Here is a 22598-nt window from a genome sequence, read left to right as displayed (position 1 = left end):
AAGCCTTGAGCTTGGGGAGCTCTCAAACAGACGCTTACAGCGCCGCTTTAGCTATGATGTGGAACATACTCCGGGTGTACCACCAAAGCACGTGACGAACTAGGGATTGCCCGTCAAAGCAGCACCGTTTCTAGCTATATTGGGTCGTCTCCACGACAGTCGCCCAAGCTGCTACCTCACGACAGGTTGGTTTCCATCATCTTCCGCCATCCGCCTCATTCCCCAATTCGCATCAACAAGCCTTGCTAAGCCGGTCGTCGGATTTCTCTCGCAAACACGCCGTCGCCGCCATGGGTTCAGATCCTCAACACGCCAAGTGGCCGCTGCTGCCGCTCTCGCAGCACGTCTTCACTCTCACAAACGCCTATGCCTCGAAGCAGTCGCAGCAGGTTGCCCTCAAGGCCCTCCAGGATGCCATCACCGAGGACAAGATGGCGCCTTTCTACCGCTACCTGGCGCACCCTATCGACGGCGTTCTCAACCAAGTCGGCGAGGGTGGTCCCACGGGCCCCGGCAAGCCGCTTAGCCGCAAGTCTTCCCTCGTCGGCATGATCGCCACCAGAGCCGCACACAGCGTCCACCTGCCCTGGGACGAGGCCCTGTACGCGCGCTTAAAGGAGGACAACGACAAGGAGCTGGCGCAGTTCCAGAAGGAGGAGGATGAGGCTGAAGAGCAGGCTGGCGAGACGGAAGTCATGGCTGCTCAGGGCAAACGCGCCGACTTTTGGGCTCGCGTGGGTGACAAGGTAAGCCGCGATAGCTGGTAGCTAGTCTTCCGTGGCGACAGTATGCTAATTTTTGGCACAGGAGAAAGCAATCACAGCATACGAAGACGTTTTCGAAAAGACGGGCATCCTCGGCAGCAAAATCGACCTCGTTCTGGCTATAATACGCATGGGCTTGTTCTACGGTGATAAGCAGCTTGTCAAAAAGTACATTGAGCGCGCAAAGGGTCTCGTCGAGACTGGCGGTGACTGGGACCGCCGAAACCGCCTCAAGGCCTACGAAGGCCTTCACCTCATTACCCTCCGTTCCCATACCGCTGCCGCCCCTCTCCTCCTCGACTCGCTGTCGACATTTACCAGCTACGAGCTCTGCACCTACTCCAACCTTGTTGTCTACTCTGTGCTGGCAGGATCAGTCTCGCTGAAGCGCGTCGACTTCAAGTCCAAGGTCGTCGATGCCCCCGAAATCAAAGCCATCCTGGGCGACGGTGAAGACAAGCTGCTCGCGCTGAGCGGTGCGCTGAGCGCCGGCCCCGGCGCCGACGATACTCCCGGCACAAACACTCCCAAGGGCCCGAAGGCGGCCGTCAACCTGACTACCCTTGGCTCCAGCACAGAGCAGCCGGAGGCTGAGGAGGCCATTGACTTTTCGCCGCTGGCGCTCCTCGTCAGCAGCTTGTACAACGGCAACTACAAGACTTTTTTCCAGTCGCTTGCCTCTGTGGAGGAGCAATTCCTTAACCAGGATCGCTACTTGCACGAGCACAAGACGTGGTTCATCCGCGAGATGCGCCTCCGCGCGTACCAGCAGCTTCTTCAGAGCTACCGCGTCGTCGGCCTCGACAGCATGGCTAACGACTTTGGCGTCACGGTAGACTTCCTGGACCGGTATGTGTTCGTCCTATGCTGAGATGCTGAACCCCGAGACTAACACTGAAACTTAGTGACCTCGCCCGCTTCATCGCGGCCGGCCGCATCCCCTGCACAATTGATCGCGTGACCGGCAAGGGCGTCATCGAGACGAACCGACCGGACGATAAGAACAAGCAGTACCAGGACGTTGTCCGACAGGGCGACCAGCTGATCACAAAACTGCAAAAGTACGGGCAGGCTGTTAGACTTCGTGGAAGCGAGAGGGCATAGAGAAGGTAGCAAAGGGAAGACGGTTGCGGGGTATTGCTTTTTTTTACGTTAGTGTGTCATTAACACTTATGTATGATACGAAATTCAAATTAGATGAAGACTTCTGATACCAAATAAACCGCGGTTAGGGGCTTGTCAGTCATGCTTTGTGCTTGTGTAAAGTGATGGACGTGGGTTAGTTGAAGACATGGAGGCAACATTGACTCCTGGTGCATGCGGCTCTTTATTTTATCGTCTATATATACTCATGTGCCGGTCCAGACACTATTCCCATATCCAAACCGTAGCAAAAACGTGTCATTTCTAACTGTGGGTTTGGCCTCTATATTTTCCTTCTCATGCTGCTATTGGCACGCCCAAAGATTTGCATGATTTACCTGTACTTGTCCATGAACTCCTTGTGGAACTTGACGATGCTGCCAACCCACTCGGTGCCGGGAGCGAGAAAGGTGGTGCGGAAGTGCAGGGTGCCCTCGACCTGGCCGAAGCCGCTGCCGGGGATGACGCAGATGCCGGTGGCCTTGAGCAGCTCCATGGCGTAAAACTCGTCGGCCTTGCGGCCGTCGGCCTTGGCGGCGTCGACGGCCTTTTGGGAGAGGGTGATGGTGGGGAAGAGGTACATGGAGCCCTGGGGCTGGGCGCAGCTGACGCCCTCCATCTCGGAAAAGGCTTTGTGGAGGGCGGTGGCGCGCTCCTGCAGGCCGTCGAAGATGCCCTTGTACTCCTTGTCGTAGAGCGCAAACGAGGGCTCGCCGGCGCGGGGCGGGTTGACCATGAGCTCGACCATGCACTGGCCGACGACGGGGGCGCAGAGCATGATGGAGACGAACTTGTAGACGTTGGCTTCGACCTCGGGGTCGAGGCCGACGAGCTCAAAGTAGCCGCCGCGGTGGCCGCACTCGCCGACCATGCCCTTGGAGACGGAGTGCAGCGAGGCAAGCTGGACCTTGTCGTACTTGCCGGGGCTCTCCTGCTGCATCCTGCGGAGGACCGACTTGAAGCTGTGAAACTTGCCGACAAAGACGTTGGTCTGGTAGACCTCGTCGGCCATGACGAGCAGGTCCTTTTCGTTGGCAAAGTCGATGACGGCGCGGATGTCGGCCTCGGGCAGGGAGGAGCCGGTAGGGTTGCCCGGGTTGATGATGACGACGCAGCGGACGTCGAGGCCGTCGGCCTTGCCCTTCTCGTAGCTCTTGCGGATGGTGTCGAGGTCGGTGCCCCAGTTCTTGGCCTCGTCGAGGTAGTAGGGCACGGGCGTGGCGTCGAGGAGGGCGAGCGAGGCCGTGTAGAGCGGGTACTGCGGGATGGGGATCATGATGCCGGTCTGCTTGGAGGCGCAGATGACGTTGAGGAGTGTGTTGACGCCCGACGAGGCACCGGTCGAGAGGTAGATGTGGGCAGGGTCGGCGGGGAAGCCATCACGCTCTGTGGACGGGGAACAAGTCAGTAAGGAAGGGGGCCAGTGCGAGTTCAATTCGCGCAGTCTTACCCTCGATAAACTTGGCAACGCTCTCCTTGATGACGGGAACACCGTTGCTGGCGCTGTAGGCGCCGACGGAGCCAACGCTGGCGAGCAGCTTCTTGGCGCGGGCAATGACATCGGTCTGGTAGCCGAGGCCGTTGATGAGGACGTCCTCCTTTTCGAGCAGCAGCGGGTTCTCGAGGATGGAGAGAACCTGGCGGAAAAAGGTGAGGGGCTTCTGGTCGAGCTGCTGGGGGTTGCCAATGTTGGCGCTGATGACCTGGTCAAACGGCAGCGACTTGTCGCCCTTGGCAAGGCGGGCGCGGTACTCTTCCGACTTGACGGCGAGCTCGCCGCGGACGGCGTACTCGGCGTTGCGGACGCGCTGGTTGATGGTGTCGACTGTGAGGCCCATGGTCGATTGGAGACGTCGAGATGTGTAGAAGAGGTTGGTTGATGTTGGGGAAGAAGAGAGTATCTGGAGCTGAGGCAGTCCGAGGACGTGGGGTTGTAAAAGGGCGCTTGGCGGGGCAGTCGAGAGAGCTGCTGCGATGGAGTGAATCAATGTCAGTTGACAGCTTTATTTTTTTGGCCCCGTTGGAAAGTGTTTGTTCGTACGTAATGATAGACTAGCCAGTAGTTTATCAAATCAAATACAAAAAGGAAATGGCGCAGGCTTTGCTGTTGTACAAGGCGCGGGGTGAAATTGTTTCTTGTATGTAATGGAGGGGCAGACAAGAAAATAAACTATGAGCGAAAGCGGCTTTGGGAGGAAAGTAGCGGGAAACAGAATGGCGAACGAAGTTATGCCGTGCGACGGTTCAACGTAGCGGCAGTCGCCGATTTATAAGAAAAATGAAAAAATCGCCAAAAAGTAGCCATTGACGAAGAGCAGCTCAGAAGTCACGGAAAATAGCCCAGTAGCAGCCCATACAGCAACTTCAGTAAGTAGCGTGCTAATACGGCGTCATCCTGCTTCGACTCATCGCGCGTCATGATCAGCCCAGCCAGAGACGCCCCCCCCGGCTCGGCGGGCGGCCACACCAACGGGAGAGCCAAGGGGCGAAATTGGGTGAAATGGCATGGCTTGCCCATCGGACCCATCCGAACACCGGGCGACGCCGGGGAAAGGAAGATGGCCTTCTTTGGAGCAAGTGCCTCGTTCCAATTCCGAGACCAAGCTTTTGGCGAGGACATGTCGGCGCTGAAGCTGGGGGGTCCGGTAACGGCGGGTGGTGGTGATGCATGCTGTACAACAGCAAGACATGAAAAAAAAAAAACCGGCAAATAAAGAAATGAAACAAGAAAAAATGCCTCTCACCTGCTATTCGCTGCGAGCCACGCGAAACCGCCCTCTGCAGCATAAGTAGGCCCATTGGTGTGCAAATGCTCTCAGCGCGTCACAATCACAAGCCGTTTTCGCCGGCGAGGACAAACCAACGTCAATATCGGTTCAGAACTATATGCAGTTGTGAGAGCGATTTTTCTCAAATCATGTCTGCAGGCCCTGGTAAATTTGTCGACTCCTTTCTGTCGCGGATAAGCCGCGCTATTTCCGCTAATGCCTCTTATTGTTATATACCTCCGTGTCAGACAAATACGTCCCGTGTCTTACGGGGCGAGCCGGACAAGGCACCGTTTCATTCGTGCTACACCTTCATCACAAAGTCTCGTGAATTGTCGTATCAGAATTCACCTATTCACATCGTAATACTCGTGACTCCCAGCATACCATACCCAAACACGTCCCTAAACCATGTATCCGCAGAATGACCCCCCAGCATACCATCGACAGTGTGCTCAGCCCCAGGCGATCCGCGCCCTTCAGCCTCTGCCATCTTGGCCATGCACGCCATTCTGCACGAGGCAAAGATGATGCCCTTTCTCTCTAGGAAACCAACATCACCCGCGCCGCCGCTGCTGTCTAGCAGCATCCGGGCCCTGTCAATGTTGTCGATGATGCGGTCCAGGACCTGCACGACATCAATGGTCGCGCGCACCGTCGGCACGTCCCACCCGACGGCCGTGAGGGTCGTCAGCCGGATCAAAACGGCGAGAAAACCGGCCAGCTGGGCAAAGTAGGGAAAGGGCAGGCTGTCGTAGTCCTCGGCAGGCACGGAGAGGAAGAAGCTGTCCAGTGCACGCTTGACGTTGTCGACGCAGGCCCATCGCTGCGCCACTCGCTGCACGCTGTCGTTGTCGTCGTTGTCGCCGCCGGCCAGGGCCAAGGTTTGGACGTTGAGCTGGGCAAAGTACATTGACGATGATAGCACACCTAACACACCTGGTTAATCGCAAAAGAAAAGTCATTCTCTTGCCACTTTAGCCTGGGCCGGGAGAAGCTAACCATTGCTCTCGTCATTGACGGGCTGCGTGCGTCTCAACTCATCAACTCGGTACTGGAAGAGCTTATCGTATACCGGGACGGAGGAGGGGTTTCCTCGTCGGAGGACTTCCACGTCATTCACGAGAGAATGCAAATGTGCCATGTGCGCTAGAGCTTGGTCGTGCGGCGAATCGTCGCTGCTACTCATGGCCGAGATGCAGGATCGCATGTACTCTGTCAGAGGCAGAGGGTCTATTTGCCCAAAATACACAGACACCCTAGCAGTATCGAATCCATCACGCGTTAGGAAATTGACTGTACATGGTGAATACACTTACACAGAAGTCAGGAGGAAGCATCCCACCAGGGTCCGCTTCTCCTCCATCGTGTGCGGCCAAGTACGCCGCGGCAGCACCCGTTTCCCCGGGATATGTCCCACAGGAAGGGTGTTTGTTTCTGATACACTGTCCCGCTTGCTAAGCCCCATCTCATATACGAGCGTCACCGCGAGCTGCGTGAGGCGCGAGACATTGGGAGTGCTGCCACCGCGTAGCAGGTGGTCGTGGCTCCAAGCAATGTACGTGAGCAGACATTGCAAGAGATCCAGATCTTCGTAGACTATATTCTCATCCATGACGAGGCGGTTGGCAACGGCTTGCTTAATCTGCCGGCCTAGGCGAAGCTTCGTCGCTGTGGACTGTGCCGTGACCGCACGGATGCAGAGCAGCAAGAACGGGCGCTCGTGGCGCAGCACCTCTGGGCTCGACGGAACATTGACTACGGGAAAGTACTTGAGCATGCGCTGCAAAAATATGCTGTAGCAGAGTTCGGAAGCCACATCGCCGTCGTCGCTTGGCGCGGTTTGTGGCTCCTCGACATCATCATCGTCTGGCACGACCAAAGGCGCACTGGCCGTCTCGGGCGTGGGTAATCCAGATGCATTCGTCCTGCCGTGGTTCTTTTCCAAGGATTCGACAAAGCCATTGATCCTCTGCTCCAGCTCGACAATGCGTGCGAGCGAGGCGTTTCGCTCACCGGCACGACGGCGCGGCGAGTCGCTCGGCACGCAGTCCTTGCTGTACTTGTAGCATCGTTCGCAGCCATCGTGGTCTTGTCGCGGGACGCAGCGACACTTTGTCAAGACACAACCCTGGCAAGCCTTTGGGTTGAAAGAAGACTTGTTAACGGTGAACGTCCTCTGGTCCTTTGTGGGAATGTAAGTGGGATGACGTACTCGGCCGTATTGAAGAACGGGGCGCCGTCTGTCGCTGGACATGAGTGCTAGGTTTTCTTTAGGGGAAGCTATGTATGTGCTGAGTTCGGCACTGAACGGCGTTGAGAGCTGGACCTAATCCAAGAGACCGGATGCCGGGTGGCTATGGACAATTTAAATACTCGGCGTTCGGGGCATGAATACCGGACTCAAGCCAGTAAAGTCCGGCGAAGGAGCACGTTCGCAGCCTTGTGCAAAAGTGTCTCGACTAAGACCCTGGGCGGCGTTCGGAGCCGACTAGCTATTATAAAAAGGCGAAAAAAAAACATTTAAGACAGCTGCGAAAGTTGCAGAGGGACGGGTAGCATTCATATCGTTATTATGCGATAAAGTTTCCAAGTTCACAGTCAGCTTGTAAGTGACTATGCAGCTCATCATTGCTGGCGCAACAGGCCTGGTTGGCAAAGAAATCACACGACAAAGCCTACAACACGAAAACATCACTTCAGTAGTTGCGCTCTCGCGCGGAAAATTCGAGCTCGATGCCACAACCGGGGGGGAAAAGCTGCAATGCGTCACTGTCAAAGACTACGACGAGTACCCCAATGCCGCCCTCCAGGCCTTTGCTGGAGCGGACGCCTGCATATGGTAGGCCGGCTACCTTGCCGCTGGCAGGACTCGCTGCTTGAAATGTACTCTGATGCGAGTGGGATAGGACCGTGGCCATTACTCCGTTCAGAGCGCCAAGTTTCTCTTTTGACGAAGTCGAGCGAGTGTGTCGGGACTGTACCCTGGCTGGCCTCCAAGCCATGATGAGAGCAGCGCCGAACGCGGGCTTTCGATTCTTGTACTTGAGCGCCGAAGGCACCCCGAGAGAGGCAGACGCCAATCCTCGCTTCATGAAAGAGTATCAGCTTATGAGGGTACGTGTGTTCGTGGCAAACTTTATTCTCAAACAAGAGGAAATGGAGAACTAACTAGTGAAGGGAGGACAGGGCGCGACTGAGCGCATGGTGCTCGGCTTCAAGGCCGAATATCCGGGGACAGAAGTTGCCATTGCACAACCCGGGGTGGTCACCAACTCGACGACCTTGTCTAGATCAGCCATGGCGAGCATGTTCGCGGTGATGGGCATTTTCACGAGCGCTATCCCCAATATAAGGAGGGAGGACCTGGCTTCTGCAGCGCTGCATCAGGTGCTGAATGGGTTCGTGGCCGAGACGCTGTCGAATGCTGAGCTGGTCCGACTTGGAAGGCTTCAGAGCAGTGACTAAGGTGAATATTTCAAAATATGCACATAGAAGGATTCATCCTCAAAAACGGATCCCCATTCAGTATTTATATACATATATATATCTGCATCTCCTCTCAGATGTTTCGCATGTCAGTGCTTCTGGTTGCCATCTTCACTTACACCCGACTGGTTCTCCATCACAAGTTACAGTGGATGCGTTCACTAAAAGCACCACCCCAACCACTACAAGTCCCCCGGCGCAGAAAAGTCGCCCACACTTTCCCGGCAGGCGGCGCTACTCTTTTTCCGACCAACCCCGGAAATTTCCCCTGCCAGAGGAAGCTTCTCTCCTGCGACACCACCACCAGTTCCCGACGCCAAAGGACATCGAAACCAACCGCAGCCATGGCCAAGAAAGGTGCGCATTCCCATCCCTCGGCATGACACCAAGCAGAAAACTCCTAGCAGAGACACCATCTACCGCTGCCAATCGCTCTACCTCCCTCCCGTCCGCTAACGATGCCGCTCTGCAGCCAAGACTCGTCTGATCCACGTGCGCCTCCTCTCCATGGCTATGACGGGCTTCTTTTACACATTTAAGCGCCCGCGTACGGCTTTGCCCATGGGCCTGATGAAATACGACCCGATTGGTACGCGAAACCCTACCTCGGAGGCAGGGACGGCTCTTGAAGAAACCCCCCAGGCTAACCCACCCGGCTCGCAGTGCGCAAGAAGGTACTCTTCCTCGAATCCAAGAGAAAAGGCAAATAAGCGACCGAAAAAAATTGAATTTCGCGACCGAGTGTACTTTTACAACTACACCCCCTTCTTTCGCTTCCCCGCCATACAGGCCGCGACACGGATGACATCCTCAAGGCAACGAGATGCCGCGGCCGTCGAGACGACTCTGTCGCTTTGTAATATAACACACGCATACCTGGAGTTTACGGATGGGCCACTTACGCGCCATGTGCGCCTTGTACTTACGTGTTGAGACATGCCACATACATGATGTCTCGGAACCTGGAAATAAATACAATGAATTTTGGCCAGTCAATCGGACCATTCTACCATTTGATCAAGTGAAGCTAAGCGAAGAAGCAAATGCAAGCAAATCTGGCGTATAAATCCCACCCCTTTGTCCTCCGATGAGCAATTGGTCATTCTCAGACTGCTGCTGTGATGCTTACAGCTGTAGCGGCCTGACACGCTGCCGGCTCCGCATCTGCCAAGTCTCCAAGCATAACACCCGATCTCCCATACGTAGCTTTGATCTGCCTCAAATACTCCGTCATAGGTGTGAGTCCAGTCGTCCGACGTGACGATGGAGACTGGATCAAAGCTGAGCGAATATCTTCAATAACCTCTTCCGCCGTGTGGAAGCCGCTGCGAACCAGAGCAGCTGGAGTCTTTGCCGCGCCGGCTTGATTCTGCGACTGTTTCAAGATGGGTCTTGGCTTTGCAGACTCTCTTCTGCGTCGCTGCTCTTGAGCCGTGGTAACTCGGATCGGCGAATCCTCTTCAGGCCTCGGGCTATGCACAATCACCTTTCGAATTTGACTCTCGCACGAGTCCTCGCTATGGCTTTCTTGACTGATGGATCCAAAGTCGATGCTCGCAGATGCAGATGACTCGCTACTGGATGTTTGGCTTGCTGATTTATCCGTACTTCCGGGTCCTTCTGAATGAAGTACTCGGTCAACCATTGTTTGGTGGACCCACCGCTCTTCTTTATCCATGTATTTCGAAGTCTCTTGGATCAGGAGGCTCAAGTCGTATATCTTTTGAAGTGACAAGGGTACGTCATCAATTTTCGAAAGCTGCGACTCAACCTGCCCCAAGTTTGATCGTAGGGCTTCAACATCTTGCAGCATTTTACGGCTGATTGAAGCGGATTTGCTGCTGGTGCCTGGTCGAGGGTCTTCTGGAGTGAGTTTGGCCTTGAGAGCTGCTAGATACGTTTCGAAAGGCTTCAAGTCAGTGACTAGTCCTTGGGTGGCGGTATCGAGATCTGAGGACTGCACATCAATTTTCACGGCAAGCGCTTCATGCAGTTGCTGTGCCTCTTCTTGAGCCTTCTCTTGGGCTGACGCAATTTTTTCGTTACTCTCAGACAGACCTTGAGTCGATTCCAATATAGTCGCGATCCTTTTGCCGAGAATACCTTGAGAAGAAATCCCGTCCACGAGACTCTCCAGGCGGCTATTCGCAGCCTCCACTCTACTTGAAACATCCTCGTTGGCCGCAGATATCAATGTGAGCAAGTCAAAAACCCTTGCATGGGACTCGTTGCTGGTTTTGACTGTTTTCCCAAAGTCGATAGCATGGGTCTGGATCTGCTCCTGGAGCTTTGCTAATCCTCCTTGGGATACCGATGCTAACGAATCCACAGACGCCTGAGATTCAGACTGCTTCGCAGCGATGCTCTCAATTGCGGGTAAGATGCTAGCCTGATGTCAGAATCTGGTGGGGAGTTCTCGAAGGTGACCGCCTACCTCTCTTTTATGACTCTTTCCAAGTCGCTGACCTTGGTATGTGATCCTGAGACCTGCTCCTTCAGCTTTGCAAAATCACGGCTGCCTGGCAGATCTTCGACCCTAGCAAGTTTCAGTATGTCTGAAAGACCTTGAGGAGAATGCGAAAGAAATTACAAACCTTGTCTTCACATTTCTGAGCTCGATGGCTGCGGTATCCTGAGATGCATCCAGAGCTCGAAGCTGGGTGACAAAGCCACTCAATTTAGAGTCGACACTCTCAATGCATGCTTTTGTACATCGATTCGAAATCATTTCACTGTAAACCATCTCCTTTTCCTCCTCGAGAACATCTAATTGATCACCCTGGGACTCATTCTCTTGCTGCAGAGATCTGATCTTGTTTTCATCTGTGCGTATTGGTGAGAAACAGTTTGGCAAATTCATTGGGACACATACATTGAGATTTCTGGTGCTGAAAGTCGTGTTGGATATGTTCAACAAATTTCTTGAGCTCATCACGCTTCTGCTGACTCGCTTGAAGCGCCTTCTCCACCGCCTCAGCATTGGCTTTTCCTCGCGCCTCATCCTGTTTCATCTGAGCGTTTAGATTGTCGTAAATATTTCTCGAACTTTTAGAAAGATTTTGCTGTTCGGAAATGGCACTTTCTAGCTTTTCCTCGCAGCTTCTGTATTTAGCTGCGGTTTCCTTCACTTGGGACCGTAATTTTTCGTAATCAACACTTAGCTCGTTGAATTTGACCTGTAGGCCCTTTTCGTTCTCCGAGGATCGACTATCCCTTGCCTGTAAGTCTTGATACTGTTTTTCCAATGCTTCGAGGCTAGTGTCGCCTGTCTTTAGTGCACTCTTTGCTGCCTCGAGCTCATTCGCCTGACGTTGCAGCTTCTTCTCCAGACTGTATATGGTAGCCCTGGCTCGTTCAGACTCTTCTGTTGAAATTTGTATTAATTCGTTCCAATATTTAACTGCCTCGCTCATGGCAAGACGCTTTCGATCCGGCTCAGAGGTTTGATAATCGGCCGGACCGGATTGTCTTTTACGAGAGACATTGCTGGTGCGCGAGTGCGTGCGGTGAGGAGCTGATCTCTCGACATCGAGGCAAGTCTGAGATTGCCTCCGATGAATCGTCTTGCCATGGCTTGGGGCTGTTCGGGTCGTATTAGAGAGCTCGTATATACCGAATCCTTCCAGATCCCCACAATGCGATGGGGGCGTTTGCGAATGGCTATACTCTCTTTGAAAATACCTGCGTTCCTTATATCTGCTTCTGTTTGTCGTACGATTGTCGACAGTATCAGAAGTGTCCTTGTTCACGCCGGAGGAGGGCCTGTCATGCCGCTCCAATGGCAACGGAGCAACGTTTCGCTTGTCGCACGTTCTAGGTGGCGGACTGCAGAAGTCGATGTCGAACGGAACAGACTGCTGGCGGTCATCGCATAGACTATCCGCTGGGTGCGTGGCATTTTCACGCTCTGACTCGTCGTGATCGCTTCCATGAGAAAAGTGCGCAGAAGCACTGCCATCTTCGTTTGCACTTCCCCGAGCTTGATCGTTAACGCGAGTGGCGGGGCTAAGGGTTCTGACAATCTCTCTATCAAGGTTTGTTATAAAATTCAATCCAGTGAATGGAAGCTTGGGTCGCTGTGCAGAAGACTTGGCTGGCAGAGCGGCGACTGTTTGGCCAGCGGACTGGACCCCTGGTATGATGCTCTTTGGTGTTGGGCCAGAAAATTGTCCTTGCTTATTCGCTAGCCGAGCATCGAACGAGAATCCTATAGCAAGATCGTCATCTGACAGTCTCTCCGCAGGCACTTGAAAATGGGACGCCATCCTTACGAACGAGCTGCAGGCGCGCTCCACCGCCACGAGCTGAGTCGTGGGGAATTGGCTTATAACGAAACGCGGGCAAATGTTAGATTGCCACAATGTCTAGCAGGCACGGTATTGATGGAACAGATGCAATGAAGGGAAAAAAAGGGATTGATTTGACGGAAACGCTAGATCTCTGATGGAAAGTCAACCACGAGATTCTGGGTTCCGGCTGCGCGAATCAGAGCGGCACGGCTGGCAGCTGGCAGCTGGCAGGACCGCCAAACACAAGTGGCAGCTGCAGGCTGGTACCACGGTCACGATCCAAAACCGATCTCTTGGCCTTTTCTTTTTCATGGTATCTTGAATTGTTACTTTTGCTAGATCTGAGTGTTCCTATTCAGTGTATTACTCCCGTGCTCTGTTGCCTCGTATTTAACGTATGTGCCGGCTTTAAGCCGTTTCGAAGTCGGTGAGGCAGCCAGACTTTTTTCCTTCGGCCTGTGGATGTGCGTCGCGGCGACTAGCCTTGGGTAAATGAGTCACAAGCAGACTGGTCATGAAATGTCTCACAAAGTCTGTAGAATCCCAGCAACAAAACCTTATCCTTTCGATACTTGAATCTTTTCCTCTCTCTTGATATGGCTGTAGACCAGGGAATTGCTCGCGGCGAGGTTGAGCTCGTTGCTGTCAAATCGACGCTGCCCGTGGTGCCGTTTCCACCGCCTGAGCAACGAATTGCAATTTCGACGGAGCGCCTGGTTCTACGACCGTACCAGGAATCGGACTTGCAGCCGATCTATGAGCTGAATTCCGACCTAGAAGTTGCGCAGTGGATGTCAACAGGTATTCCGCATGCCGACATCGAGGCGACGAAGAAGTTCCTCGAGCCCATGCTCCAGAACGTCCTGGAAAGACAGGACTTTGTCATCTGCCTGGCATCAACTGGGCAAGTCATTGGAACAGGCGGTAACCACAGGCGTAGTGGGACGCTTGGCTGGCCGGAGGTGGGATATTCGTTGAAGAAGGAGTTCTGGGGTCAGGGTTACGGCACCGAGTTCCTTCAGGGCTTTCTTCAGTGGTGGTGGACTCTACCACGCGCCGAACTGGACATGAAAGTCGACAAGACTACCATTGCGGATGGCCAAGCTGATGGTCTTGTCCCGGAGTGTATGGTGGCCATCACCATCGAAGCCAACAAGGCTAGTCGCGGGGTGATGGCCAAGTGCGGCTTCAAGCTTGCCCGATTGCACCCTGTCATTGATCTGCGAGACAGTACCCAAACGATAGACTTGTTCTGCCACGCTGTACGCTGCCCACCAGAATCACAGAGCTAGTGGTGCCATATGCAGGTCTGGGAGCTGTGAAATGCCGTGTCCTGCACGCCATTGGCTGGATGCTAATCTGCTAAGCGCCCACCTCAGCGCTTCGCGATGGTGTGGATCGGAATCACACCAATCAGCAGAATACCGGCGTGGGACAGGGGATGGGGTCCAGGAAAAACATGCGTTTTAGGTGTCCCTCTCTGATGCCGATTGGTAGTTGGCAATTTTTATCCTGCTCTCAGTACCGGCATTGCAGCATGCAGGAACGTCACGTTGTGTGAGGGGTGTGCCACACTTACACCAAGCCAGCACAAAGCGCCTAGCCAGTCAGTCCCTCGAGGGGCGGTGGCTGCATGATGAATAAATGTATCGATGACTCTCGTCTGCTTCTAGATTTATTTTGTTTTTCTCTTGCACTATCCAAATTCTCAGCAACCTTTTTTCTTTCTTCGCGCCGTGATTATATACCCGTGCTCTTTTCGCAGACCGATCTCCCGTATCGCATCTCAATAGCGCTCTGCCCTCCGCTTCCAACGATCATGTCATCCACCACGGCTAGTTTTCCGACACCGACAAATCATTATACCGACGCTGGGGACGGATCCTCAGGCACCCAATCAGGAACTGATGCCGGCGCTTCTGGAGATAGTTCGAAGAATTCCATCACGCTGTCTACCGGAGGCATGATTGCCATCATCGTCGTCGTGGTTGTCATTGCCCTTATTGGTGGTACGTTGATGATGCGCTGGTGAAGACAACATCGAAGTGCTAATCCCGGCAACGTAGCGACTACCGCCACCTTGTTCTTCATCGCCAAGAAGCGGGAATGGAAAGTCCGCGAGACGCTTCGACGATCGGCGCGCAAAGTTGCCGCAGCCCTTACCCCCCGCCGGTCACAATTTCCTGACTCTGTCAAACGCTCCGTCGGCGCACCCAAATCCAGTCGCCTGCAGACAGCCAGCAGCAGAGACGGTATCCTCCGGTCGTCCAGTGATGATCTTGAGAAGGGATACTCTCAGAAAGAGAAGGCAAAGAAATCGCGGAAATAACTCGACAGACAAAGCATGCAGAGATCCGAGCCGGAGGTATGCAGACGACGCTTGGAATAAAGAATAAAGTACTTTATTGCAGCTGGGGAATCATGAGAAAATGTTATTTCTAAAATGACAAATGTACATATAGTTTGATTGCAAGTGATGAGATTGAATCACATCTTGCGGAACGTATTGGAGCTGGCACTCCGTCTTCCGGCATTGAATCGTCTTTGAGGCTTCTCAGGCTCCTCTTCCTCGTTTTTCTTTTTCGACTTGGGCACAAACGTAACTTCGCGATCGCCAACAACCTCGCCACGAGATTTGGAATGACGACCTGGGCCAGCTTGTCTTGATCCCAAACTTGTGTCCTTGAGCGGCCGTCCATGGTTCTGTGTGGAGGAGACGCGCATAGTGACATCATCCGTCTTCTTGGGAGCTGCCCGAATTTCTTCCTCGTCGCTAGATTCATCGTCTGAATCCTTTGCTTGATATCGCTTCGGAGCTTTGGGATCGGGTTGCTGGTCAGGATCGATAATTGTGCTGGGATTGAGGACTTGGAATTCTCGGCTAGTCTCATCGACCTTGAAGGCTTCGTCCTCGAACAACTTGCTGAAACGGGAGTCGCCGAGTAATCCGGCCTTGGTATCAACCTGGCCTCTGTTCTCCTGCTTCTTGAGCAGTCTGTCAACAAGTCGCTGGTTGACCTTGACCTTCTTGCTGCCTCTGATTCTGCTGGCGCGCTCCTTTTCAATCTTCTCCTTGACACGCTTCGTCCGCTCTTCCTCAAATGCATATGGGTTTGCAATGAGCTTGGCCTGCTCATATAGTTTGGATGCGACAAAGTAACCGTGCATATACGGCCGCAGCAGATTGCTCTTCCCAACCAAGTGATCCAGGCTGAGCTGCTTGAGTTCGGGTAGCGACAGAAACTTGTAGTTGTCGTATGTCTCTGTGCGCACTTCTTCTGCCATCTCCTCAACCATATTGTCCAAGAAAGAGCACCACTTTGGCGCGGGACCCAGCTGAGGTACAAAGAAGGCATGCTGCTGAGGGCCTTCGTTGGCAGTGAGAAGCATACCACTATCCTTGCACCAGGCGACATCATTTATATCGACAGCGGGCTCGACTGACGTCCAAGGCTCGCCATCCTTCTCGTCCCAAATTTTGATAATGCGCTTATCTGCCGACATGACCTTCTTTTCTTGAGAAGAAGTGGTCATGTGCTTAAGATTTTGTACTGGAAACCCATATCCGTGATCCTTCTTCAGCATGGGGGTGGGGCGACGGAGGTCGAAAAGCTGAACCATGCCAGTGCTTGATCCAGTTGCCAGCGACAGACCGGACTCATTGAAGTCGAGCGCCGTGACCTCTCCGTCGTGGCCAGCCAGCAAAGCGACTCTTGATTTGGATCGAGGATCCCAAAACTCAACCGTGCCTATTGATGTACCAAAAGCCAGTATATTGTGCGAACGCTCTGCGATGGCTGCTGTATTGACACTGCCCACATGGATGCCGCCCTGGAGACCACCGCCAGTGAGCTCATCGTCACCGCCAACCTCGATTTGATAGGATTTCATGAAGCGACCCGCCTCGAGGTTCATGCGGAAAACTTCGCCCTTTCCATCAGCGCCAAGACCAACAGCCGGTATGAGTGCTTCAGTAGAAGTCCGATCATATTTGATGTCTCGGCCGTATCGGGGTAAACGAACTTCGTAGTGGCAGCCCATAGGTGTGTGGAACTCGATTCTGCGGTCGGTTTGCAGGTGAAGAGATTTGGTGTAGTCGGATGAGAGTAGAATGAAGCTGTGGTTGAGGGAGTTGGTGTGGCGAGCGAAAGAGAGACCGAGCTGCGGTAAGTTATGAACGTGGATTTGGGGTTTATATGTGCCGGTGCTCATAACCCAGTCTCCGTCTTCACTGATTCGAACACAGGAACTGGCCTCCTCGAATTCGAAGTCCTGCAGCAATTCGACTCGGCTCTGGTATTCCGCGTCGTTTTTTAAGCTGCGCTTTCTGCGGCGGGCGAGCCATTCTGGGAGTTGCCTGGCCGTGTTCGAGCCTGAAATCGTATACACGGGGACCGTGCCGGGATTGGAGAGTTTCATGATGATCCGAAAGTACTACAGCGGGAAGCAGAGCAAAGGCGACACCGAGAAAGCAGTGTAGAAAAAAAAGTTGATCGTCCTTATCGACAAGATGGAAAAAAAATCCTTGCCCCACTCTTTTTGGGCGGTTTGCTCGACCCCACACTGATGGTAGTGCAAGCTGCGTTGGAGCCCATGAGCCTTTGGCTTTGGCTTTGGCAGTGAGCCGGCCTGCCTGCGCTGCGCCGGACTCCGCTAATAAGGGCCCCTGCCAGCTTCCGTGTGCCAACTCGCATCTCGTCATCTTCCGCGAGCTTTCGCGCCGCTTGTCCACGCCCGTCCGAAACAGACCTGGCAGATGTACAGGGAATACGCTGCGGCCAAAAGAGCATATCTTGGCATAATTGGTTCGAACTGCGCTCGACCTCCGACAGCGGTTAACCGGGCTGCCTGCGCACTTCCGCGCGCCGTCGGCCTCACCGTCCCGCGCAGCCTGGTCACAGGGTTGCTGAGATGGAGTCGAGCTTCCGATGGTGATAAAACTGTGCTTTTTCGGTCGTTATTGAGAGGACTTGCGCATTTTCGAGACCTTTTAGCTTCGGCCGTGTCTTCTCTGTCACGCGCGCGAACCTTGGGCGGCGCGGATCGACGACCACCCTTCGGACCGTCATATCTCCAGCTGTCGCAATAGCCAGTTGTTAACATGGATACCGTGGATGTTGAGACAAATGTTCTCCTCATTGTAAGGCTGTGTAGCTGCGTAAGCGCGGCAAAGTGTGACGCATTGGAAGCTAACAAGCTACTAGAACAACATCACGAGTGTCGAATATCGGTTCTACGAGCCCTCCGCAGATTCGAAGCAGACATTCTATCCGAACTCCCTCAAAATCGAAACAAATCTCAGAGAACAAGGTCACATTGTCTCTTTCGATGCCACGCGGCGAGGGTTATGGTATTTTCGCATTCAGCGTTCTACGGATGCTGAGCCGGAAGCTCCGACAGAACTGGGTGCGACAGTTACCGTAAATGGCCAATCTTTGGTATCGGCGAAGAATGGATCTATGCAACCGTCCATGTGGTATAAAGCCCTCACCCCCGAGCTACCGAATCCTCAAAGACCCAATCCAACAACGTCCGGTCAACCAACACCTTTTCATATTACAGGACCCCAGCAGGGCCACGAAGCGACAGCAATTGCAGAACAGACGGAGCTGCAGGAGGCAGACGGATATGCTCCCAAAACGCTCTACAAATCTTTTATCGGGTCGCTCCTCTTGACAATTTGTTCCAACTTTTGCGCCCGTTCAGAAGCCGTGCCTTTGAACTTCCGGACTGTCCTTCTCCCAGCGCTGAAATCTCCAGCCGCCACAGACCAATGGGTCGGGGAGCAAGCCCAAGCTTTGGGCACACTGAAATGTTATATGATTAGCACAGGATCGCTAATACTGACGTTCTCTGTGACTATCTGCCCAGGGCTGGCGAGTTTGGAAAATATTTTGAACACCAACCCCAGTCCCATCGGAAGCAACATACTCGCGGCGCCTTTTGGTGTCATGACAAACGAAGAGCAACAGCCCCCATCCCACTCGTCTGGGTCCAATCTGGCTCACACCCCCAGTACTCAGGCTTTAGCGCAGATATCACCGTCGGATGCCAATAGTTCGCTCTGGAAGCAAGCATGCTTGGCTGTACTTGAGCTTCGCGGTGTTCCAGGAGCTGCGCTGCGTGACTGCTCATGGGTTAACTTGCTTATATCCAAGCCCAAACTGCAGGACACGAGACCAGAAAATGGACGCGGTGCACTTTCCACCATCAGCATCCCCTGGCCTGGATCTCTATGCTTCAGAAAAAAGGCTGTCGAACTGTCGGCCACGAATCGTATCAGTGACACGATTGTAGCCGGCCATGACGAAATGCATGACCCGCTAGGAGATGCGCGCAGATGGCTTAGTTCGGCCAACGAGAGAGAAGAGCGAGTCTCCAAGCGACACACAGAACGATCTGCTGCGGGAGGAAAGGAGAACTTGACCGTGGATGCACGCCTCGCGAAAATGAATGCACCATCTCCTGTGACGATGCGACGACCGAGCACAACAGGTATAAATGCAGTGTATCCAACCCCGCCTGATGCTATCCAGAACCTGAACGGCGTGACCCCCTCAATGGATGGGAATCTTTCAAGCCCTGGACATCCGCTCTCAGTTATGGCTGACGTTGACATTGACTGCGAACCACCTGGTGGAGCGAGCTCGATACACCACCAGGATGACGAAATGACCGAGGCGACGGACGCAAAGCCGCCCCGGTCGGAGAACAACCTCCTCGGCGAAGCAGAAGACATGTTTGACGATATGGGTGGAGACATGTTCGGTGACAACGATATTACTGAAGCTGATTTCAATTTCTTTGACGAGCAGCCCGATGAATTGGGCATGGATATGTCCTTGGATAGCATCAAGGCGGCCAGTACTTCCACTTCTACTCCGATTAAGGCCGAAGAGCCATCACTACCAGCCTCTGCCACGATTCCACCGGCAGTAGAACCGATCGTCTTTGCCAAACCGCAGCTAAAACACGCGAGGAGTTCGCAACTTGAAGAGGGCTTACAGAGGGGCCGAGAGCTACAAGCGAAGTCGACCAAACGTGGCTCAAGTCCTTTTGATCCTGATAGTGTCTTCAAAAGGCTTCGAGCCGCTGTATCCCAGCAAACACAGCGTGCAGCTCATGGTCCGGGCTCAAGCAGGGGAACCAAAGTCTTTGGAACAGTCGACTTCGACCCAAAAATGCCTATGCTTAACAAAAAATACGAGCATGGTGGATTTTTTGACTTTGTGCAACTTGACAAAGATGCCACCAAATTGGAGCCCGGTACGCTCCCTAAGACCGATTATTTGCGTCGGCACAGCAAATCCAAAGCCAAGCCGCAAGCCCGGTCGCGCCGGTCATCGTTGGTGAAGTCGGGAAATGAATCTGACAGCCAACTGCTAGACCATCAGCTCTTGAACCTGGATGGCGATATCTCTGATGGAGATGACTCGAGCAGTGGCTCGGACGGTGTGTCGAGCGTGTCTGTCAAAGAGCCTATCTCGCCGGTCAAGTCGGCTGTGAAACAGTCTTTATTAGGCGAAGATGATGCAGCCTCTTACACCACTACGAGCAGGGATCAAGATTTAGCCGAGGAGCCAGACGAGCAACTCGCATTGGAGCTGCCGCGACTCTCGTTGTTGGATCAGCCGGATACATCGCTTTTCAAGTACTTCGCCGATCCCGAGCCCCTGGGGCTGCATACTTTCCTCAACGACGAGGATCTGATCCAAGTGGCACAGCTTGTGGCAGAACAGGCAGCCACAGGATCCTTGACAATATTCAATGATCAGTCCGATGTTGGCCTGCTTCCTACCACAGAGGAAGACGCACGAATCGAGCAGCTCGCGGGCTCACGCAGCGCGTTGCAAGCTCTTCGTGACGCGGCTTCTTCTATTCTTGGAAGCGTTGCTCCAGTCGGCCTTAAAAGCCTACTTGAAATTCAAGACGGCTCGCTTCCAGGGCAAGGAAATCGAGTGCAGCCGCGCCAAGTACCTCCCAGAGACTCGAATTCAGAGCCGATCAAGCCCAGCAGCCTCTACCAAATACCATGTCCCCATCTGGAAGTCCGCCGGGCAGATGTGAAAATGTCACTACTGCCTACCGCTGTGACCTTCTGGGAGAATCTAGGACTCGCCCCCTCTTCCGGCAGTAAAGATGTACACGCAGTATGTGTGTGCCCTAACTGGACTGGGATGGTCGACAACGCGCAGACATTTCTGGGGCGACTGAAAAGTGTTTATGAAACATTGAAGCTCGGCATCTTCGAGAAGTTGCCGCTCTCCGCAGATATGGATGATGGGCTGCTTTTGTACGGAGTTGACCAAATTTCAACCGCTCCGGATGCAGCGATGATGGGGAACGGTTCTGCGCTGCTGGAAGGCATAGAAACGCTGTCCGGTGCTATGTCGGATTTGGACATCGTCGACACAAATGTGGTGGTTTACTTTTTGTACTCCGCTACCAACCCCGGCACAATCGTTCAGGCATGCCTGGCGTTTCAAAGATTCTTTGACTCATACAGAAGGACGCTTTCGGCTAAGCGGGAATCGTCCAAAAATGAGATTGTCCTTCAACTTGTTCCCGCAGACGCAGTTTCTAGCTCTACATCCATGGTTGTCACATCTTCTTCGGAGTTGGTTAAGCTTTGCATGGAGACATATGACCGTTGTACGCTCTTCGGTGGGAACATGCCTGCACCGGCGATTCGGCTTGAGCAGCCACTGCCGCGCATCATTGACTTCAAATTGTCCCCTGCCCCATCATCCTCTCTGGCTCGGGAGAATTCATGTATCCATATTGCATATGCGCGGAGCATCGACGGCCGTTGGGTTACCGCGGCTTGGACAGATGATAGAGGAAACGAACAAGCTACAGCGGCTTATTGCCTCGGCCGCAAAGGCGAGCCCGAGTCCAGGACCATGAACGAAGTCGCAAACGAAATATGGGAAACAACTGTGGGGCTTATATCGACTTGGAAAGTTCACTACCGGATTATCATGACAAAGTGTGGCCCAACAGACGAAGGCGAAGTCGACTTCTGGGTCGATCTTGCACGCACCGAAATCAATGCCAGCGTTACCATGATAGTGATGACTGTCGACACAAACCCGTCGTTGCAGCTTGTGCCTGCCCCGATCAAAACGTCGTTGCAGCCACTTTCGATTTACACGACGCCTGTGTCTACGCCGCAGGCCAACATTGTATCGCCTGAAGCTAGCGCAACCCCCGTGACCCCTGCCCGAGACACTGTCGCGACCGTTGCGACGCCTGGCGGCGACAGCAACGGCGATGCGGATGTCGACTCAGTGCTGGCAGACGTGATGGATCAGACCTGGGGTGCTGTTGCCAACCATCGATTGAATAATGCCATCGGTACAACAAGCATTCAACCAGCACTCATCAGTGGCTACCTTATCAAGCGAACCGGTCCCAAAGCGGACGACGTGCCAACCATCATGGAGGTCAATCTTGTTTACACGGAAGCGGCAGCCCGCACATACGAGCCTTTGCTGCGAGAGATGCTCAGCTACTTTAGGGGCCTGGGTACTCTAGCAAGGGCTAGGGGTGTCGTCGACCGCGAAACGGATGTTAGACCTTGGCACGTTGCTGCCGCAGAGAAGGCTCTTCGCGCACTCTATATTTTGATGTAAAAGCCAAGCTTGATCTCCGCAGGCGAGTGAGACGGCGCTGGAAGGAAGAATATCTTGATGAATACCTTTGATGATGAAATAGGCATTTTTGGCGCTCATGAAGAGGAGTTGAACTGGTGTAGAGGAAATGGCGTTGATGACAAGCTTTTGCATTGGGTTTGGGAAGGACATTGTACCACGGATTATTTCATAAGAAGGCGAACAAAGAGCCCAACAGTTATTTATTACAAGATTTACCTTGATTTCTGTATTCACAATACCAAATTTACTTTTCTTTTTTTGTGATGTTCGAGACATGTGTAGTGCTCGGCCCATCGGCACGTCGACATGGGCTTCTCGGTGGCTATACAACATAACACATGAATTCATCCAATGGCATTTCGATACCAGCGATTAAGAATCTATGCAAAATATTTCTCACAGTATCAAGAGAAAAAAAGAGTGATCATTTGAAGAGAAATACCCGATACGGTAACATTGTGCGAGTTTGTCGCTAGACGCCCACTAAAA

At 53.5% G+C, this 22598-nt stretch overlaps 9 protein-coding genes across 10 annotated transcripts; 5 read left to right on the top strand and 4 right to left on the bottom strand.

The window, feature by feature from the left end:
- Positions 1 to 290: 290 nt before the first annotated feature.
- Positions 291 to 1868, top strand: LMH87_011340 (uncharacterized protein; the record flags this gene model as incomplete). The annotated part of the gene is made up of 3 exons (XM_056200467.1): positions 291 to 746; positions 808 to 1613; positions 1670 to 1868. The coding sequence occupies 3 exons, from the start codon at positions 291 to 293 to the stop codon at positions 1866 to 1868; spliced, it is 1461 nt and encodes a 486-aa protein (XP_056052312.1).
- A 373-nt stretch (positions 1869 to 2241) lies between these two features.
- On the bottom strand, positions 2242 to 4706 carry LMH87_011339 (uncharacterized protein; the record flags this gene model as incomplete). Its single annotated transcript, XM_056200466.1, has 3 exons — positions 2242 to 3293; positions 3358 to 3876; positions 4652 to 4706. The coding sequence occupies 3 exons, from the start codon at positions 4704 to 4706 to the stop codon at positions 2242 to 2244; spliced, it is 1626 nt and encodes a 541-aa protein (XP_056052311.1).
- Positions 4707 to 5030: 324 nt separating this feature from the next.
- On the bottom strand, positions 5031 to 6932 carry LMH87_011338 (uncharacterized protein; the record flags this gene model as incomplete). Its single annotated transcript, XM_056200464.1, has 4 exons — positions 5031 to 5605; positions 5678 to 5934; positions 5995 to 6815; positions 6891 to 6932. The coding sequence occupies 4 exons, from the start codon at positions 6930 to 6932 to the stop codon at positions 5031 to 5033; spliced, it is 1695 nt and encodes a 564-aa protein (XP_056052310.1).
- Positions 6933 to 7293: 361 nt separating this feature from the next.
- LMH87_011337 (uncharacterized protein) lies at positions 7294 to 8143 on the top strand (the record flags this gene model as incomplete). Its single annotated transcript, XM_056200463.1, has 3 exons — positions 7294 to 7517; positions 7585 to 7792; positions 7865 to 8143. The coding sequence occupies 3 exons, from the start codon at positions 7294 to 7296 to the stop codon at positions 8141 to 8143; spliced, it is 711 nt and encodes a 236-aa protein (XP_056052309.1).
- Positions 8144 to 9269: 1126 nt separating this feature from the next.
- LMH87_011336 (uncharacterized protein) lies at positions 9270 to 12765 on the bottom strand (the record flags this gene model as incomplete). Of its 2 annotated transcripts, XM_056200462.1 has the most annotated exons (7): positions 9270 to 10548; positions 10599 to 10700; positions 10759 to 10987; positions 11037 to 11744; positions 11880 to 12371; positions 12436 to 12487; positions 12721 to 12765. In XM_056200462.1, 7 exons carry the CDS (start codon positions 12763 to 12765, stop codon positions 9270 to 9272), a joined length of 2907 nt encoding a protein of 968 aa, XP_056052307.1. The 2 variants fall into 2 exon arrangements, with proteins under 2 accessions (XP_056052307.1, XP_056052308.1); XM_056200461.1 differs by lacking the exons at positions 12436 to 12487; positions 12721 to 12765 and having other exon boundaries at positions 11880 to 12429.
- Positions 12766 to 13049: 284 nt separating this feature from the next.
- On the top strand, positions 13050 to 13745 carry LMH87_011335 (uncharacterized protein; the record flags this gene model as incomplete). Its single annotated transcript, XM_056200460.1, has 1 exon — positions 13050 to 13745. The coding sequence occupies one exon, from the start codon at positions 13050 to 13052 to the stop codon at positions 13743 to 13745; it is 696 nt and encodes a 231-aa protein (XP_056052306.1).
- Positions 13746 to 14086: 341 nt separating this feature from the next.
- Positions 14087 to 14782, top strand: LMH87_011334 (uncharacterized protein; the record flags this gene model as incomplete). Its single annotated transcript, XM_056200459.1, has 2 exons — positions 14087 to 14462; positions 14520 to 14782. 2 exons carry the CDS (start codon positions 14087 to 14089, stop codon positions 14780 to 14782), a joined length of 639 nt encoding a protein of 212 aa, XP_056052305.1.
- A 158-nt stretch (positions 14783 to 14940) lies between these two features.
- On the bottom strand, positions 14941 to 16872 carry LMH87_011333 (uncharacterized protein; the record flags this gene model as incomplete). Its single annotated transcript, XM_056200458.1, has 1 exon — positions 14941 to 16872. The coding sequence occupies one exon, from the start codon at positions 16870 to 16872 to the stop codon at positions 14941 to 14943; it is 1932 nt and encodes a 643-aa protein (XP_056052304.1).
- Positions 16873 to 17554: 682 nt separating this feature from the next.
- On the top strand, positions 17555 to 22088 carry LMH87_011332 (uncharacterized protein; the record flags this gene model as incomplete). Its single annotated transcript, XM_056200457.1, has 2 exons — positions 17555 to 17593; positions 17658 to 22088. 2 exons carry the CDS (start codon positions 17555 to 17557, stop codon positions 22086 to 22088), a joined length of 4470 nt encoding a protein of 1489 aa, XP_056052303.1.
- Positions 22089 to 22598: the final 510 nt, after the last annotated feature.

Source organism: Akanthomyces muscarius, chromosome 4 (genome assembly GCF_028009165.1).
Source record: "Akanthomyces muscarius strain Ve6 chromosome 4, whole genome shotgun sequence".
Taxonomy (NCBI): domain Eukaryota; kingdom Fungi; phylum Ascomycota; class Sordariomycetes; order Hypocreales; family Cordycipitaceae; genus Akanthomyces; species Akanthomyces muscarius.
The sequence above is the reverse complement of the archived record's forward strand: the minus strand, read 5'-3'. Positions and strand labels throughout refer to the sequence as shown.